Raw genomic sequence first — 17,035 nt, forward strand, 5'->3', positions numbered from 1 at the left:
GATGGAAAGGCCTCACCCACCTAATAGTGACATGCTTCATCATAGGCCATTTCATCCCACCAAACGAAGATGCTACTGGCTTGGTGGTCTCAATCGTAGCCCCACAGGAGAAACTGCTCTTATTGGGACAGGGAGATCAGAATAGGTTTAATTCAGGTTGATAAGAACCAGGGTTATGGAAGATGATTAGAAATACCTTCATGCCTGTCTAAAGATAACACTTTTAGTGATGGCCCGAGGTAAGGTTAAACCAAGTTGGTGGCTGTTGGTTATAGACCACCACCAGACCATGGCGAACTTCTTGACCTCTTTGGGTTCACGATAAACTAATTGAACATTCATCTAACTCCTTTGCAGAGATTGCCTTACTTTGAGGCTATCCTGGACACAGAGCCATTCAAAGTCTTTCCTCTGCCACAGCAAGCTTGGGATATTCGTGCTAGGATATCGATGTTTCAGCCTTGGTCTGGAATCTTGGTCAAAACTGTTCTTGGACGTTGTCACCTCTTAGCCTCCTGCATCCCCCTGGCCCACTGTGCCGGTTGGAACCTGTGGGTTGTGCAGTGAAATATGAAGTTCGAGTGGGCCCAGCACCAAGGAAATCTGATGGATGTCATCCAGATTTCAGAAGAGACAGCACACAATCTGCAGTGGTGGCTACACAAACAAAATTGGTTCAGAAGCATGCCCCTCTCTCTTCCTCAGCCAGAGGTGATGGTGGTGACTGATGCATCACTGTTGGGATGGGGAGGTCATCTGGGGGTAGTGGAGATCAGAGGAGTCTGGTTTCTGACAGAAGCCAGGTTCTATATCAGCCTTTTGAAGTTGCTGGACTATTGGTCTGGCATTGAAGGTTCTCTTGCCATCCATCAAGAGGAGGCTGGTGCCGCCCTTGATGGTTTTTCTCACGGACAAAAATTTGCCATGTGGCACTACAATAAGCAGGGCCGAATTAGGTCCCATGGCAAATGCAACAAGCAGGGCTCGGTGAGGGCTCTGTGCCTCGGGAGTTGGTTGGAGTGTCAGGGCACTCTTTGATCTCGAACCACCTGCCAGGATCCTTGAATTACATGGCGGATGAGCTGAGCCAGCTGAGGCTGGCGAATCTCACATGGAGTCTACGTCCCGAGGTGGCCCTGGACATTTTCTGACAAGGGGAAAGAACCCTGGCTAGATCGTTTTGCCACCTTCGAGAACAAGCAGTGTCAAAGGTTTTGCATTTAGGTGTTTACGCAAAGACATTAGCTAAGAGATACATTCTGGCAGGAATGGAGCACAAAACTCCTGTACTGCTCCCTGCCCCTGCCTCTCCTGACCAAAGTTCTGACAAAAAATCAGTAACGACCAGGCCCAAGTTCTCCTAGTGGTCCCAGCCTGCTCCAGGAGAGTGTGGTACCTGGAATTTTTGGGCGTGAGGATTTGTCCTCCGATCAAGCTACTTTCACCTAAAGAGGCTATTTTGTCGTAGCAGCAGCAGGAGGGCAGAGCCCTTCACCTGAACCTGCACAATCTACATCTTTATAGGTGAAGATTAAACGGCAGCAGTTTGTGTTTGAGCTGCCACCTGAAGTGGTGGATATCATCCTTGCCACCAGGCAGCAGTCCATTTACATCTAGACCTAGGACAAATGTGTGGCTTGCTGTGGAGTTCTTAAGACAGCCCCTTTACATGCCATACTGTTAGCTTTTCTCCAATTCGTCCCATCTTTGGCCCAGCAAGGCCATGCATTGGCCGCTATTAAAGGTTACATGTCCGCCTTTCTGTAGGTTCCTAGCCAAACCTTTCTTGTTCAAATCACCTCTTGTGATGAGAACTATTAGAGGTTTGATACACATTCCCTCTCAAGCCTTTTGTGATGCCACAGTGGGTCCTTAACTTGAGTATGATGTTGTGTCACGTGTAGGCCCTTCGACCTGATCGATGAACAGCTACTTATTGAGTTTTCTAGCTTTAAAGGCTTACTTCCTCATTGCTGTCACTTCATCTCATTGGATGAACGCATTTCAGGCACTGTTAGTGCAACCTCCCTACACTACCTTTTTTCCGGACAAACTTCTACAGAGGCTCTGGTGGCCATCTTTCCTAAAATCAGGACTTTCTTCCATATTGCGCAAGGGATCACCCTGCTGTTGTTCTTCACCCCTCCTCACCCTCAAAAGAGAGGAGAGGCTTCAGCAGCTAGACCCCAGAAGGGCTTTAAGCTTTTACTTCGATTCTACTAAGAACCGCCAGGTGAGCGATCAGCTTTTTGTGGGATTCTCTGGTGCGAAGAAAGGGAAGATGGTGTTGTTTAGTCTGCCTGTCAAGTTGTATAGTCCTCTGTATTTGGATCTGCTGCCACACTAGCCAATAAGCATCCCCCAGAATTTCCCATTCCACCATGTCTAAGGATGCTACCATTTCCTTGGCTCACAGGGTACCTGTGTCTCCTATCTGCCAGGCTGTAATGTGGGTGCTAGTGCACTTGTTCACAAAGTGCTACCCACTTGACAGCCAGGCCTATAGGGAATGACATTTCACCCGTTTGGTTCTGCAGGACATTTTAGTCTAAATTCACTGCACATACCCTCTAACGTGCAGGTGTCCTATTTTGGTATCTCTTCTAAAGTGAAGAGTCTGTGTTTAGAAGTATCCATCAGAAAAACAAGTTACCTTCGGTGATGCTGTTTCTAGTGGATACTTTAATCACAGATTCCTTACTGCCCTTCCTCCTCCCGGTTCTGCATAGTGGCCTCTTTTTAACATCTGAAAAGGTCCCAAATTAGCAATTAACATACTGGTGCCAGCAATTGTTTCATGTTCTGCACCTGAGGGTGCAGGAGGAGTCAAGCAAGAAACTGACAGCACGCAGGTGAGGCGTATATGCTGATCCACCATTTCCTTTCTGGGGCTGTACAGACCCAGCCCAAAAGCCACACAGCCATTTGGTAGCAGATAGGAGCATTGCCGAGAAAGTTTCCAAATCCCGTCTGATGCCTGAAGAGTATTCTAAGGTGAGAAATCTGTGGATAAAAAGAGTAGCCACCACAAAGAGCAATACCAAAGGTGAATAGCTTGTTCTTTTCTACCTCAGCAACATTACAACCAGTTGAAACTATTTAGATTTGCCCACTGCTGTGGGCTTCCATATTTAATTTGAGCAGGACTGAGGTGACTGTTTTCGGTGGACACTGATCCCTCCATTACATAGAAAATATATGTGAACAACTGATAAAGTCACCCACTCACTGGTCTGCATGTTTGCCAGCTGCTGTAGCAGCACCATCACTGTCTTCCCTTGGGCGAGACCGGCTTCCTGGATCTCCACATTAGGACTTCTGTGGGTGAGTTTGCCAAGTAGACAAGCACTGCAAGGTTTTTTTGTTGTGGCCAATAACAAGCACTAAGGGAGAGTAGGATAAATTTAATACAAAAAGAGTTGAAATCTGGAGTGAGATGAAAATCTTTGTGGATCATCAGATAGAGTGCAGCAACTTGTTATGTAATTTTGCAGACCATTACTTTAGATGCTCCCTCTGAACTGCAACCCTCTAACTGCAATAATCAGGCCTTGCAGGCTTAAAGGATGAGCTTGTGGTGTATTGGACTGGGTGGTTCTCCTCTATCACTGATTCCAAAACAAGGAAAATATCCCTGGTTCAATCATGTTATACCCTACAGAATGGTGTCCTGGTCTGCCCCGTGTACACCGTTTGCCGATAGCCTAATACACACATCTTTCCCCCCAGGCATCACACATGAGGAGATCCTGCGGGAGTCCAGAGCAAGCAAAGCTCCCCACAATCCGGTGAGTCACTGTGGAAGGGATGTGTCGTCGGCGAGGCAATACTCTGGCCTCAACCAGCTGAGTGGTGAGGTTTTGGCAAAGCAACCCCACGCAGTATTTTTCAGTTCCTTAATCTGAAATAAGTTTACACTTTTTTGTGTTCTGTTTCTTATTTGGTTAAAAATACTTTCTTTTCTTTGCATTATTTACTTTACAGTTTTACAGTAGCACATTCATTTCTGACTTTAACGCTCTTTAATTGATCAAGCCAATGTTAATTCTTCAATGTCCATCTCATTTGCTGGATGACAGTGGTTAATCCTTGCAACTCAGTGTGCCATTAGGGCTCAGCATGCCATCAGGGACAGGAGTCCTCAATAACTATCCACAGCAAAGCAGTGTCACTTCTAAGACTATCCTGCTACTCAACGACAGAGGCTGATCTCTACTGAACGATCACTGAGCCTGCGAGATCCGTGTAATCCATGGGCTTATTCTGTTGTCTGAGGCCTGTCCAGTCAGAAGTGCGTAACATGAGAGAGCTCTGTATTCTGAGCCTGTAAAATCTGTATAACGTGAAAGATAGCTCTGCTGTCTGTGTCTGTAATATGTATGTAACCAGGGGGATAGTTCTGTCTGTACCTGCCAGGTCTGTGTAACCCCGATGGAGAGCTCTGCTTTGTAAGCCCTGAGTGAATGAGATATTTGTAATGTAATGACTGCTAGGCTGTCTTAGCCTCTGAAGTCTGTTTAACTTAAAAAGTGGTTCTGCTCCCTTTGCCTGTAACATGTAACCTGAGGCATAGCTCTGCTGTCGGAAACTGGACTGCAGATATCCCCCCACTTTTTGCCCCCTTTAGAACTACTAGATGCTGGTTTTTGACTCCACTGAGGCCTGCTAAACAGCCCTCAGTGCCAACGCTTTCTCCTTTCAAACAAGGCATGTCTAATTGTTTCACAACTGGTACATGACGTTTGCACCCCTGTAAGTCCCTACTAAATGGTACCCCTGGTACCTCTAAGGGACCCACACACAAATTGCACACAGCCTACCATCGGAGACTTCGTCAGAGTGCAAGCTGTAAGTGAAAACACAACATGGCATACTCATTGTGTGCCATGCCAAAGCCACTGCATTTATTGTAAGTCACCCCTACTGCAGGCCTTTGAGCCCTAAGGCATGGTGCATTATATTTTATGTGAAGACATCTACATGAGTAGAGATGCCCCTGTGATGGCTAGTTTTATTCCTAGATATTGCAAGTGACCAGGCAGCCACCTTAAACCATGTATTGGATGCAGGTCATCAAGAGTGACCCAGCTACATGATGGCTGTGCAGAAAATAATGGTGTTTGGTATGAAACACCTTGTCTTAATAAACCCACACTGATACCAGTGTTAGATTCATTAGGACATGCACCCAGAGGGCACCTTAGAGGTGCCCCCTGAAACCAACTAGTCCTCTAGTGTGCTGTCTGACTAGTTTCGGCCAGCCTTACACCACAGATGAGTTTCTAACCCCCTGTATGTGAGAGCCCCTGCTCTGATATCAGAAACAGTGTGTGTGTTCTGGCAGGTGGTGTTTAAATTCCCTCCAGCAGGAAGGCTAGTAAACTAGCATGTCAAGGCAGGGAGCTTCAAAGTGCACACTGCCTTTAAAATGGAAGCCTGGCTTCCCCCAAACGTGGAGGATGCCACCTCTGTCCTGAGGCCCATTTGGCACGAGGCGAGGTCAGGTGGGAAAGTACAGTCGGGAGGCATGTTGCACTTGCAGGCTGGACACAGCCCTAAGGTGGGCAGCCTGAAGTGAACATGAAAAGGAGAAATCCACCGTCTTTTGTGTTGTGAAATTAGGAACTCTGGGACAGGGTGATACTTACTTCTCACAGGAAGTGGTCATCTAGGGGGTGTAGTGACTCCAAGGGTACATAGCCCATTGACTACTACCCTTCACTCCCCTCAGTGCCCCTAAAATGAGTATTTACAGGACCCCCTGACACCAGGAAAACAGATCAAGTCAAGACTTTGACTACTGGGAACTGAGGAAGAAAGAAGAAGGACCAAGAGAGCAAGAACTGAAGACCTGCACCAGAGATTGGCGCCAAACCTTGCCAGGCTGCTTTCACTTCGACAGTCGCAGGGACCAACTTTGCAAAGTGCAGGACAACCTCCCCAAATCCTTGGAGGACTGCCCAGCACCTCACCAACCAGGAAAGATCTCCTTTGAGGTAAAGGAGCTACTCCCCTGCATCCGCAGGCACCAGAAGCAGATGTCCGGGCTACTGTGTTGCTGACCATCGGGTCCACCGAGGGAGCAGGCTACCAGAAAGAGGTCACTGAGGCTGTAGGAGATCAGCCCCGACTCCCTAACAAGTTTTGAGATACTGACCCTTTAGGAGCCCCACAGCACCAATACCCTGGGTACAACAGCATTTGCAGCAGCCATGGCTTTTTGTGTCCAGTTCGGGCACCAACACTGAGGAAAACCGACCTGCACATCGAGGGACTTCAGGGACAGTGAGACTCAAGTCGAGAGTGGCCCAGCTGTCCTGTTTGCCCCTCTTCTGCTGAACGAAGACACAGAGTGAGTTTCTGACCATTGCGACCCAGTGCCTCAAAGCACACCTGCACCCAAGCCCCATAGCCTAAGTGTGAGGGAGATGACTGTGCCAATGGGGTCTTGAGACCCTCAGTAGCTGAGCCCACCCTTGGTTTTGACCAGACTGGCCCCCAGTCACCTCCTGCAGTCTCCTTCTGCGGGGACCGAGAACCATGAAACGCTTCAGCAGGGCGACCCCCCCCCCCCCCTTTCTCCCCCCCAAAGCACAACTGCATATCAGCATCCCAGCCCGAGTTCAAGTGGACCGACGGTGTCCCTGTGTGCCCAAGACCCTCAAGACCGGATCACCCCTCTCCCCTTGAGATCACCTGGACTGACCCCCCCCCCCCAGTCCACGCTTGCAGTCTCTTTTCCCCAGGACCGTTTGCCATTAAAGTGAATGAGACAATTGACGCTGTAACGCACCTCTGCACATGGACGCCCCAGTGCCTCCCGAAGTAACTCTTGGTACTGCCTCGAACCTTGCCCCATACTCAATTTAACTCACGAAGACTGACCCTGTAAGTCGTTGCTAAGTGCCCAAATGCAGTATATGTTTATTCCCCGTAGGATAGTTTACTGCTTGAAGCCACAGTATGTATATTTTATTGTTAGCTAAAAATTGATAACTTGAAAAGCACTTTCCTGATTACGATGATCTTGGTATCTAAATGAATATAAAAATATGTGTTCTTTTTATAAATTGGTGTTGGATTTCTTTATTGAGTATGTCTCGCTTACTGGCTCTGTGTTTGCAGTAAACGGCTAACACTATCCTGTGATAAGCCTAACCACTCAACCTTAAAAGCTTTCTTTTGTGGCAGTGTGGGTATTATTTTAGCCGGTCAGCCAATACGGGTCGCCCTGGACTATCTGTATAGTGTCCCCTTACATTGGTTCACTACAAAGCCAGTTTCCTACATCTGCTCTCTGAACCATGATACTGCAAGATCTGTCAACATGAAGGATAACTCTCCTGCCTGATACCCAATGTGGAGAACGTGTCCGGTGAGCAGCAATACTTCGTACACTTTGAGGCATTTTTCTTTGCAAGCTAGGTTCCCCGCGTCTCCTACTCCAAAATGAAATGCGCACAGCAAAGTTGGGAGAGTATGTCTTAACAGTGTGCCATCCTTGTGTTCTTTTGTGAATCTTTACTCATACCTTTTTGTTTTTGGGACACTTCTAGTTCCCGTCGAAGGCAGCAGTCTATGGAATCCCTGACCTTAAGATGAAGTTTGTGTGCAGTCAGTGCTGGCAGAACGGCAACGTTACTGAGCCAGACAAGGACATGAAATACTGCAGCGCCAAGGCCCGCCACAGGTGAGTGCACATCAAGCAATGCGTTAAGGGTTGGGGGTCTTCAGTACTAAATACTGGTAAAAGTTTTTGCGCCGTGTGATGGGACAATTTCCCCTTTGATGAGAACTGATTGCATTGGGAGAGCGGATAAAGAGAGACTGGTAGACTGCTTGATTCCTGTCATTTCAAATGCCTTAGTCCTCATTCTCATTGGGGGTGGGGGGGGCCTCTGGAAGTCAAGTGACCCGGTTCTCAGTATGAACTGCCTGATTCAGTTCTGTTTGTAAGAGTGGAGCCTGCGCCTGATGTGTTGTGCCACAATTCCATCTTTGGGTATATTTCCATGTCTCTGCAGTTACACCAAGGACCGGCGCATCCTGCTCGTCATGTCGAAGGCCAAGAAGAAATGGATTTCGGTCAGACCGCTGCCTTCTGTCCGAAGCTTCCCACAGCAGTACGATGTGAGCCTCACAAGCAGAGAGAGAGAGAGAGAGAGGGAGGGAGGGGGAGGGAAGGACAAGGGTGCGAATGTTGCCGAGTATGGTTCTAAAATGGAAAACCCTACCTTGTTTACCAACTATGTTACGTCCTGATTTCCTGACAAGCATATTCATTCGCAGGATAGATGAGTGGATAGGAGTTCAGTTATGAGCATGAATTGCGGCTGAGTAGGACCTTTTCCGTACACAGAGGCATCAGGTTGTGCTTTAAACCATTCTGCCTGTGATGTGGTAAAAACTGGAGAGAGAAAAAAAAGAGTACTTTAAAGTGAAGGCTTTGGGTATATTTTATGTTTGATGAAGTGGAACGTTGCTTAATTCTTTGTGTGCTTGAAAGGGGTACTGTTTGCATGTATTGCTATTTGGCAGCTGTCAAAGGTGATTGATTTTACGCATTGTGAGCGATGGTTTGAAAGGGTGATTGACAGCTAGTCTGCTCAGTTGACAGCTCGGTCTCGTTCTCTCTGATGCTTTCCTCTGGTAACTTGTCTCCTCTCTGCCTGCAGTTGTGCATTCATATTCAGAAAGGGCGCAAGTGCCAGTATGTGGGCAACTGCACCTTCGCGCACAGCCCTGAGGAGAAGGAGCTGTGGACTTTTATGAAGGAGAAGAAAGGTGAGTGCGGGGTTTCTGCAGCAGAAGTATCAGCTTGCTCAATAGCCAGACGTGTGTTCTTGTACAGGCAGGACTCCATGCTCAAGCCATGCATGTTCTGAGTCATAGCATCACCCACAAGACCTTGCAGTTGGTGCCATGTGCAGCTCTGAGTAGGAATTGTGTGGTATCTTCTCTTTATCTTTACAGCTTCTTGACTAATCTACTTTCTGTTTCTTAAGGCCCCATCAGAATGACCCACTTTTCACTTGTAGTTATTTTGTTTTTTTCCATTTCATCGTGAAATCCTTGAGTACATTATTTATTGAGGACATGCAATGCTGTGGTACTCTGCCTTTTGTACATCATTTAAAAATACTAATCCCACCTCCTTCTTAGTCTACGACCTCCAGGCGCTTTACGACATGTCTTTGAAAAAGAACAACCCAGGGAAGTCTGGTGACGGGAACTCGCTGATTTCACGGGAGACTGACAAGCAAATCCATATGCCCACAGACTATGCAGATATCATGGTAAGTGCAAGCAGCCCCTTTGAGCTGCCTCTGTCTAACCCGTGTCACAAAGCATTTGTTCACCCTCTCTCTGTCTTGATCCATTTACCCCTCCAGCTCTGTTCTCACTCTTTTTATACTGTATGTTGGTCTATCTAGCAATCTACCTCTCTTCCCAATCTTTCTTTCCCCTTTGTTTAATTTCCTCCTCACTATCATCAGGCCTCTTTAGAATCATCCATCCGTTTTCTCTCTTCCATTTTTTTTGTTCGTTTTTTTCCCCTCTCCATGCCTTTTTTCCCATATATATCTTAATGGACTTTCTCCTCTTTTTTAGCTTTTCTCTATTTTTCACATTGCCTCATCCTGTTTCTTCGAGCCCTTCCTCCCCTAAACCTTCTTGTTTTTCTCTCTGCTCTCTAACGTCTTTCTTTAACTTGTTCTCCCTGCAATTTCACATAACTCTCTCTTTCTTCAATTTCCTTCACATACATTCCCATCTCCTCCTTGACCTTCTTATTCCTGTTTCCTTTTTTTCTTACCCTCCTTCGGTTTACTCCGTCATCTGTCTTTCTGGCAGTCTTTTTTTATCTCTTCTATTGCTCCCTCTTTCCACCTGTGGACATTCTCTGTCATCTGGAATTTGTTCTAATCTCTTGCCCCTTCTGATGCACTGTTTTCTCTTAACTTTCTGTACCTGTCTCTCCATGTACATTCCTTATTCATCTCGTGTTACCTTTCCTGATTTTCTCTTCCCAGTTTTAGCCCTTGTCTATCTGTTGAGCACCCCCTCTGTGTTTTCTTATTTATGAAATGTCTAAACATCTCCAAGATGTCTTCACACAAATTATTTTAATGTACTTTTATAACTCGCCGTTGTTGTGCAGTGTCAGCATTTAAGATGTATGTCCACGAAGTCTGAACTTCCCTTTAACCCCTGAAAATAATCCTTCCAGCTGGAGGCCAGTAATAGAAACTTAAGTTTCTTCTCCCCTTTCAAATTCCAATAATATATGCTGTGTAGGGTTTGGGCATTGAGAATGCGGTGTCCCTTGCTCCCTGATTGAAACTAAGCTACTGCTTGTCCATCCCCTTACAGCCGGTGAAAGGGCAGTTCATTGTCACAGAAATAATTTAGCTGCTTTTTGACGTGATGTGTTAACAAAAAGTTACCCATCGCTGGCATATGGACAGATCTCTTTACCCCATGTTTGGGCCATCTTCACTGGTGTTACTAGTGGTACCCTCCTCCTCCTGGTTCTTATTTCACCATTAGGCACCCTTGTAATTCTGATCACAAAATAATGTGTTATTTCCACACTGTCCCACCTTATTGTGTTCACTTCTACATACCAGCGGTGTCACTAATTTTCACAAGTTCACATCAAAGTCTTCTTTTGGACCAATTTTTAACAGTGCTTCTTGATAATTATGGCTTCGTCTCCCACTCTTTCATGCCTTTTGGTGTGTCAGGACTTGTTACCGTGGTCGTTTTTGTGCCTGAATTTCTCTTACCCAGTGTACTCTCCCTTTAATAACTGGTGCGATTTTATGGGCAGCAACCTTCATGTCGGATAGTTTGGAATCATATGTTTTTACTATCAATTTAAGATGAAGATTCTTTAGTAATGTATAGAATTGTTTATTAGCTGGTGTAGTTGAAAAATAACCAAGTTTGCTCAGAACAAACAAGTAATATGTTAAATACATATGATTGGTTTGAATCATCATACAACCCATCACAGCCTGTGTGTTGCTTGGTTAACGATGTAGTACAAACTAAGAAGAAACAGACCATAGGTTGGCAGACATTGCAGACGGTAACTTGCAGCTTATTAGCACTGTTGAGGATGCAAGTCAGGTAAAAAGATGCGATAATAATAAATATAAATGTGTTAAGTTTATGAGGAGTGTATGAATTTTTGGTAAGATTAGAAAAGTCATCTTCCACCACCTTGGTCTGTAAATGAACTCCGCACCCAATGCCAGCCTGGGCTAATTCTCCCTCACACTGTCAAGTACGGGATTAAGTGCAGGTGGGATACAGTCAGTCACATGATCTTGGTTCCTTCCCTGCAAGGAGTCGGTGTTGGCCAAGAGATGAACTAGGGAGGTCAAACAGGTCTCAGCCCAGCTAAGACTGCTAGCCTTACCAGGAATAACGTCACTTAAATGCTGAAAGTTTTGAAGGCAAACATGGGACACTAAACATAAGTATTAACCTGTGTTTTTTGTTTGGCTTTTAAAGAACAAGTTACTTACATCTGATAACGATTTATCTGGTAGACATATTCTAGTTGCAGTTTACTTACCTCAGAGTTTCCCCCAGGCATCAGTCTGGATCTGGAGATTTTTCTTTGAGCAGTACCCCACCCCTGCATGCCGTCAGATGGCATCTGTCGACTCTGTGTCCGTCATTGATGTTGTGGTCGCCAGATATGTTGTCGCTGGTCGTACATAAGCACCACCCATGCTCACTGACGTCCGTTTCTTTTCCCGCCTTTCCTTGCCAGAAGCGAGGAGCCATGAAGAACACTGATACTGGTGCACCAGAACTAGGGCACTGACAGGGAAGTTCCTGTCCTTAGAAATCAGTTCACAAAGTGGAGATGTTTGGTGGGTTAGTAAGGAATCTGCAACTAGAATATTTCTCTTCCAGATAATTTGTTACCAAAGATAAATAACTTGCTCATCTGATAGTCATCTAGTTGCAGATTCCTTAAATTAGAATAGATACTCAAACAATACCACCCCTGGTGGTGGGTCTGCGAATCAAGATCATACTAGTAAGTCCTGCAGGACCGAACAGCCAAAGGAGCCATCCCTGCGTACCTGACTGATAAGGCAGTAGTGTTTAGTGAATGTGTGCAAGGACATCCACGTTGCTGCCTTGCAGATATCCAGGACTGGAATTCCGTGTGCTAACGCAGTGTTTGCAGCTGTTACTTTAATAGAGTTAGCCCACAAACCCTCCGGGAGTTGCCTTTTAGCCAATGCGTAGCACGTTTTAATGCAGAGAACAACCCATCTAGAGATGGTTCTTTTCTGCACTCTCCAACCTTTCCTTGCTCCCATATAGCCCACAAAGAGTTGATCATATACCCGGAACTCTTTAGTACGATTGAGGTTGCACGCCAATGCTCTTTTTGGTTCCAGGTGGTGGAGTTTCTCCTCTTCTTTAGAGGGATGTGGGTGTGCGTAAAAAGTAAGCATGGTTATGGTTTGGCCTACATGAAAGGGCGTAACCACTTTAGGGAGAATAGAAGCATTAGTACGAAGCACCACCTTGTCAGGGTGGAGGGAGAGGAAAGGTGGCTTAGAAGAAAGAGCCTGCAACTCACTCACTCTGCAGGCCAAGGTGATAGCGACAAGGAAGACTGTTTTTAGGGTAAGCAGGCAAAGGGGACAATTGTGAAGTTGCTCAAAGGGAGCGCGCATAAAATAAGCGAGAATTAGGTTGAAATCCCACTGGGGCATTTTGAATGGGGAAGGAGGAAAGAGATGTTTAAGACCCTTAAGAAATCATCCAACAATGGGAGATTTAAATAAGGAATGTTGATCGGCAAGCGACTTAAATTTCATGGCAAACAACAATTTAGAGTGCCCAGAGCAGAGCCCTGCTGAGCCAATGAAAGAACAAATAAAAGAGCCTCAGAAAGAGGGTCAGAGAAAGGGTCAACAGACTTGTTGGTTCACCATGTCACAAATTTGTTCCATCGACAGGCGTATACCGTTTTGGTAGAGAGACGCCTGCCTACCAAAATAACGTTACAGACTTCGGTCAGAAGGTCAAAAGCTGTCAACTGCTGCCACTCAATCTCCACGCAGGAAAGCTGAGACTAGACAGGTTTGGATGGAGAACTGTCCCCTGCTGCTGTGAAGATCCTCCCAAAAGGGCAGTCTGATCAGAGCATCGATGGCCATGCTCAAGAGCTCGGGATACCATACTCTTTGTGCTCAGTCCGGAGCTACAAGGATTACTTGGGCCTCATCGTTCTCGATCTTCTTTTTTTTTTTTTTCATTTTTAACTCTTTTTATTTAAATACACATATGCTCAGAATACACCAAAGATCATCATTCTTATATGGTTACATTTTTCTGTGAGAGGAGAAAAGGTACAGTATTGCCATTCAATATATCCGTAACTTAGTTCATTTACTACTTAGCCTGTAGACCCTCAGTAAACGTGAAATAGTACCCCTGTGTTTACTGCCCCCTACCCATAAGGTATTTTGCCATATACAATGTCACATATATGTTCATATGACTCTATAATTATGCCATGAGGACCAGATTTTGTCATATTTCTTGCTACAACCCCGACTCTTGTAGATCTCCTATTCTACTTGGTGGCACCAATCCATGTTATATTTCCATTCTCTAATGGAAGGAGGCTCACTTGCACCCCATGCCTTGGCAATATCTCTTTTGGCCACTACCACTGCTAGCCTCAACCATGTTGTTTGATGTCCGGGCCATCTTTCCTCCCCCATGATATTTAGAATGTGCCAGCTGGCCTCCATCGGTACCGTCAGGCCTGTCACTCGTGTCAGCACCCCTGTTATCTGGGACCAAAAACCTTGAATGATTGGACAACTCCATAGAATATGGAAAAAGGTCCCTAGTAGGCACACCCCCCTGCCACATAGATCAGAATCACTACGGCACATGCGATGTAGTAAGGCTCTGGAGTAATATGACCTATGCAAAAGCCTTAACTGTATCAGGTGAAATCGTGCCCGGATTCTCACTTCCCAGGGGCTCTGTAGGAATTCCTGCCAGACCTCCTCACTAAAAGGACATACGTTTCCTTCCCAGGCCTCGCGAAGTGTGTGCAGAGCGTCCTAAGTGTTATTCAGTATCTTTTTATAGATCAGTGATACTGCCTTGTCTGGAAGCGGCTCAAGTAGTAGTCTGTCTTCTAACGGGGAGGCATCTGGGGGGGGACGGATTCCCCTCCCTTTATATGATGGCGAAGTGCGTGTCTCATCTGGAGGTATTTATATCTCTCTGTGTCTGGCATGTAGAACTCGGTATTGAGCTCTTCAAAGGCAATACATGTGCCATTTCTCCACACATCCCCCAACCGTCCTATACCTATAAGATTCCATCCTTTAAAGCCCTCCAATCTTCCCACATCACACAATTGGTCACTAGTCCACAGTGGGGTTGCGTTTGTCAGTGTGTTTCCCCCATCCCATAATCTCTGTCGCCTCTCTCCATGCTCACACTGTGGCTCTGGTATGTGGGGAAAGCCCCGAATCTCTCTTCTTAATATACAATGCTGCTGGGTATCCACTCTCCCCATTGCCACTCTGTCTACCCTGTATTCTGGTCCATCACACCCAGTATATACCCACTTGCTCACTGTGACCAAGTGGAGAGGCCCAGTAATAGGCCCAGATATCTGGAATCCCCGATCCTCCTTCGTAAACCCCCTTCTGAAGCTTATGTAATGCAATATGCGAGCTGCCCCCGTCCCATAGAAGTGTACGCATCTCCCTGTTGACTTTGCTAAAGAATTCTGTACGCACTGGATAAGGAGTGTTTTGACGCACATATAATAGTCGGGGATGGTCATCATTTTAAGCAGGGCAGCGCAGCCCATTAGGGATAGCTGGAGTGCTGGCCAACGCCCACATCGTCACGCAGGAGATCTAATTGTGGGCATAGGTTTCTCTTGTAGAAAGCCTATGGGCTTCTTGTAATATATATTCCCAGGTATGTAAATCCTTCTTCCGTCAGGGGGATCACACATCCGGGTGGCAAAATGCTCTGTTCGATGGCATATGTTGCTGCAGATACACATGTTTCGCACAGTCCGCTGCCTGGTGTTGGGCTCGGAGTATTACAAGTTGTTTTTCTTCGAAGAAGTCTTTTTTGGTCACGGGACCGAAGGACTCCTCCCTCTTCGGCTCCATTGCGCATGGGCGTCGACTCCATCTTAGATTGTTTTTTTCCGCTGTTGGGTTCGGACGTATTCCTTTTCGCTCCGTGTTTCGGTTCGGAAAGTTAGTCAGAATCTCGGAAGAAAGCGTCGGTATTGTTCCGTTCGGTATCGGGATAGTTAGGTACATCGACACCGATCATCGGAAGACTTTGGGGTAGCTTCGATTCCCCCATCGGGGCCTGGTCGGCCCGACCGCGTGCAACATCGAAGCCGATGGAACGGACCCCGTTTCGTTTCTGCCCAAAATGTCACAGTAAGTATCCTTATACAGATCAGCACTTGGTCTGTAACTTGTGCTTGTCCCCCGAGCACAAGGAGGATACCTGTGAGGCCCGTCGAGCCTTCCGGTCCAGAAAAACACTCCGGGACCGAAGAGCCAGGCGTCTACAAATGGCGTCCACGCCAACAAAACAACGTTTCGACGACGAAGAGGAAACATTCTCGGTTCCGGAATCAGAATCCGGAGACTCCGACGTCGAACAACAGCAACAAACAGTGAGTAAGACGTCGAAAATTAAAACCATCGAGAAGACAAAAGCCCAGGGGACGCCACTGCCAACAGGCCATGGCTCGACCCAAAAAAAACGGCGACCCGTCGAAGGCGCCGAAAAAGGGCACGCCCATAGCGAAGACACCCGACTCCGGTCGAGGGACCGCCATGGAGCAACCTCGGAGCCGAGATAGCGGCTCCGAGAGGCAAAAACAAGATGCCGGCACCGAAAAACATCGGCACAGAGACACACTGCCGAAAGCCACAAAAATTCTGTTGGTGCCGAAGCCGAAAAAAGATTCTCTCTCGGCGCCGAAAAGTTCCACACCTTCATCCTACACAGAGGAACAAGGAATAAGTGGCCAGATGCACAGATTTGGACAAGAGCTCCAAAGTGTAGAATCAGACTACACACAAAAGAGACTGTACATCCAGCAAGACACAGGGAAGATATCAACCCTTCCCCCAATAATGAGGAAAAGAAGGATCGGACTTCTCAAGGATGACGCACAACCACAAGCCAAAGTGGTTAAAAAAGTCACGCCTCCGCCCTCTCCACCACAACAGGCATCGCCGGCACAAACACCGCCACAAATGCACTCACCAGCGCAAACTACCATAAGTCAAGATAATCAGGATCAAGACGCTTGGGACCTATATGACACTCCAGTGCCGGACAATGATCCTGATTCATACCCCACAAAGCCGTCACCGCCAGAGGACAGTACCTCATACTCGCAACTGGTGGCTAGGGCTGCAGAATTCCACAATGTCCAACTGCATTCCGATCCTATAGAGGATGATTTTTTATTTAACACCCTCTCGGCTACACATAGCCAATATCAATGTCTCCCAATGCTACCAGGGATGTTACGGCACGCAAAACAAATTTTTGAAGATCCCGTAAAATCAAGAGCCATCACCCCAAGGGTGGATAAGAAATACAAACCACCACCTACAGACCCAGTGTTTATTACTTCGCAGTTACCACCTGACTCCGTAGTAGTAGGGGCAGCTTGCAAGAGAGCAAATTCCCATACATCTGGCGACGCCCCACCTCCGGACAAAGAAAGCAGAAAATTTGATGCGGCAGGAAAAAGAGTAGCATCACAGGCAGCCAACCAGTGGCGCATCGCAAATTCTCAAGCGCTGCTGGCCAGATATGACCGCGCACACTGGGATGAGATGCAACTTCTCGTAGACCATCTTCCCCAGGAATACCAAAAAAGGGCGCAGCAAATAGTTGAAGAGGGACAAACGATCTCAAACAATCCAATCCGCTCTTCACTGGACGCAGCGAGAACAGTCAACACTGCTGT

The 17,035-nt window shown here is 46.7% G+C and overlaps 1 protein-coding gene across 2 annotated transcripts in view; it reads left to right on the top strand.

Annotated features, from left to right (window-relative positions):
• The window catches only part of ZC3H7B (zinc finger CCCH-type containing 7B), a 195,973-nt gene that overhangs the window by 139,930 nt on the left and 39,008 nt on the right, over window positions 1-17,035 (top strand). For both annotated transcript variants that reach the window (XM_069231242.1, XM_069231243.1), the window contains exons 17-21: window positions 3,730-3,788; window positions 7,557-7,690; window positions 8,025-8,130; window positions 8,676-8,784; window positions 9,163-9,296. In XM_069231242.1, the coding sequence (XP_069087343.1) occupies window positions 3,730-3,788; window positions 7,557-7,690; window positions 8,025-8,130; window positions 8,676-8,784; window positions 9,163-9,296 (542 nt within the window). The remainder of the gene's footprint in view (window positions 1-3,729; window positions 3,789-7,556; window positions 7,691-8,024; window positions 8,131-8,675; window positions 8,785-9,162; window positions 9,297-17,035) is intronic.

Source organism: Pleurodeles waltl, chromosome 4_2 (genome assembly GCF_031143425.1).
Source record: "Pleurodeles waltl isolate 20211129_DDA chromosome 4_2, aPleWal1.hap1.20221129, whole genome shotgun sequence".
In the NCBI taxonomy this organism is placed as follows: Eukaryota; Metazoa; Chordata; class Amphibia; order Caudata; family Salamandridae; genus Pleurodeles; species Pleurodeles waltl.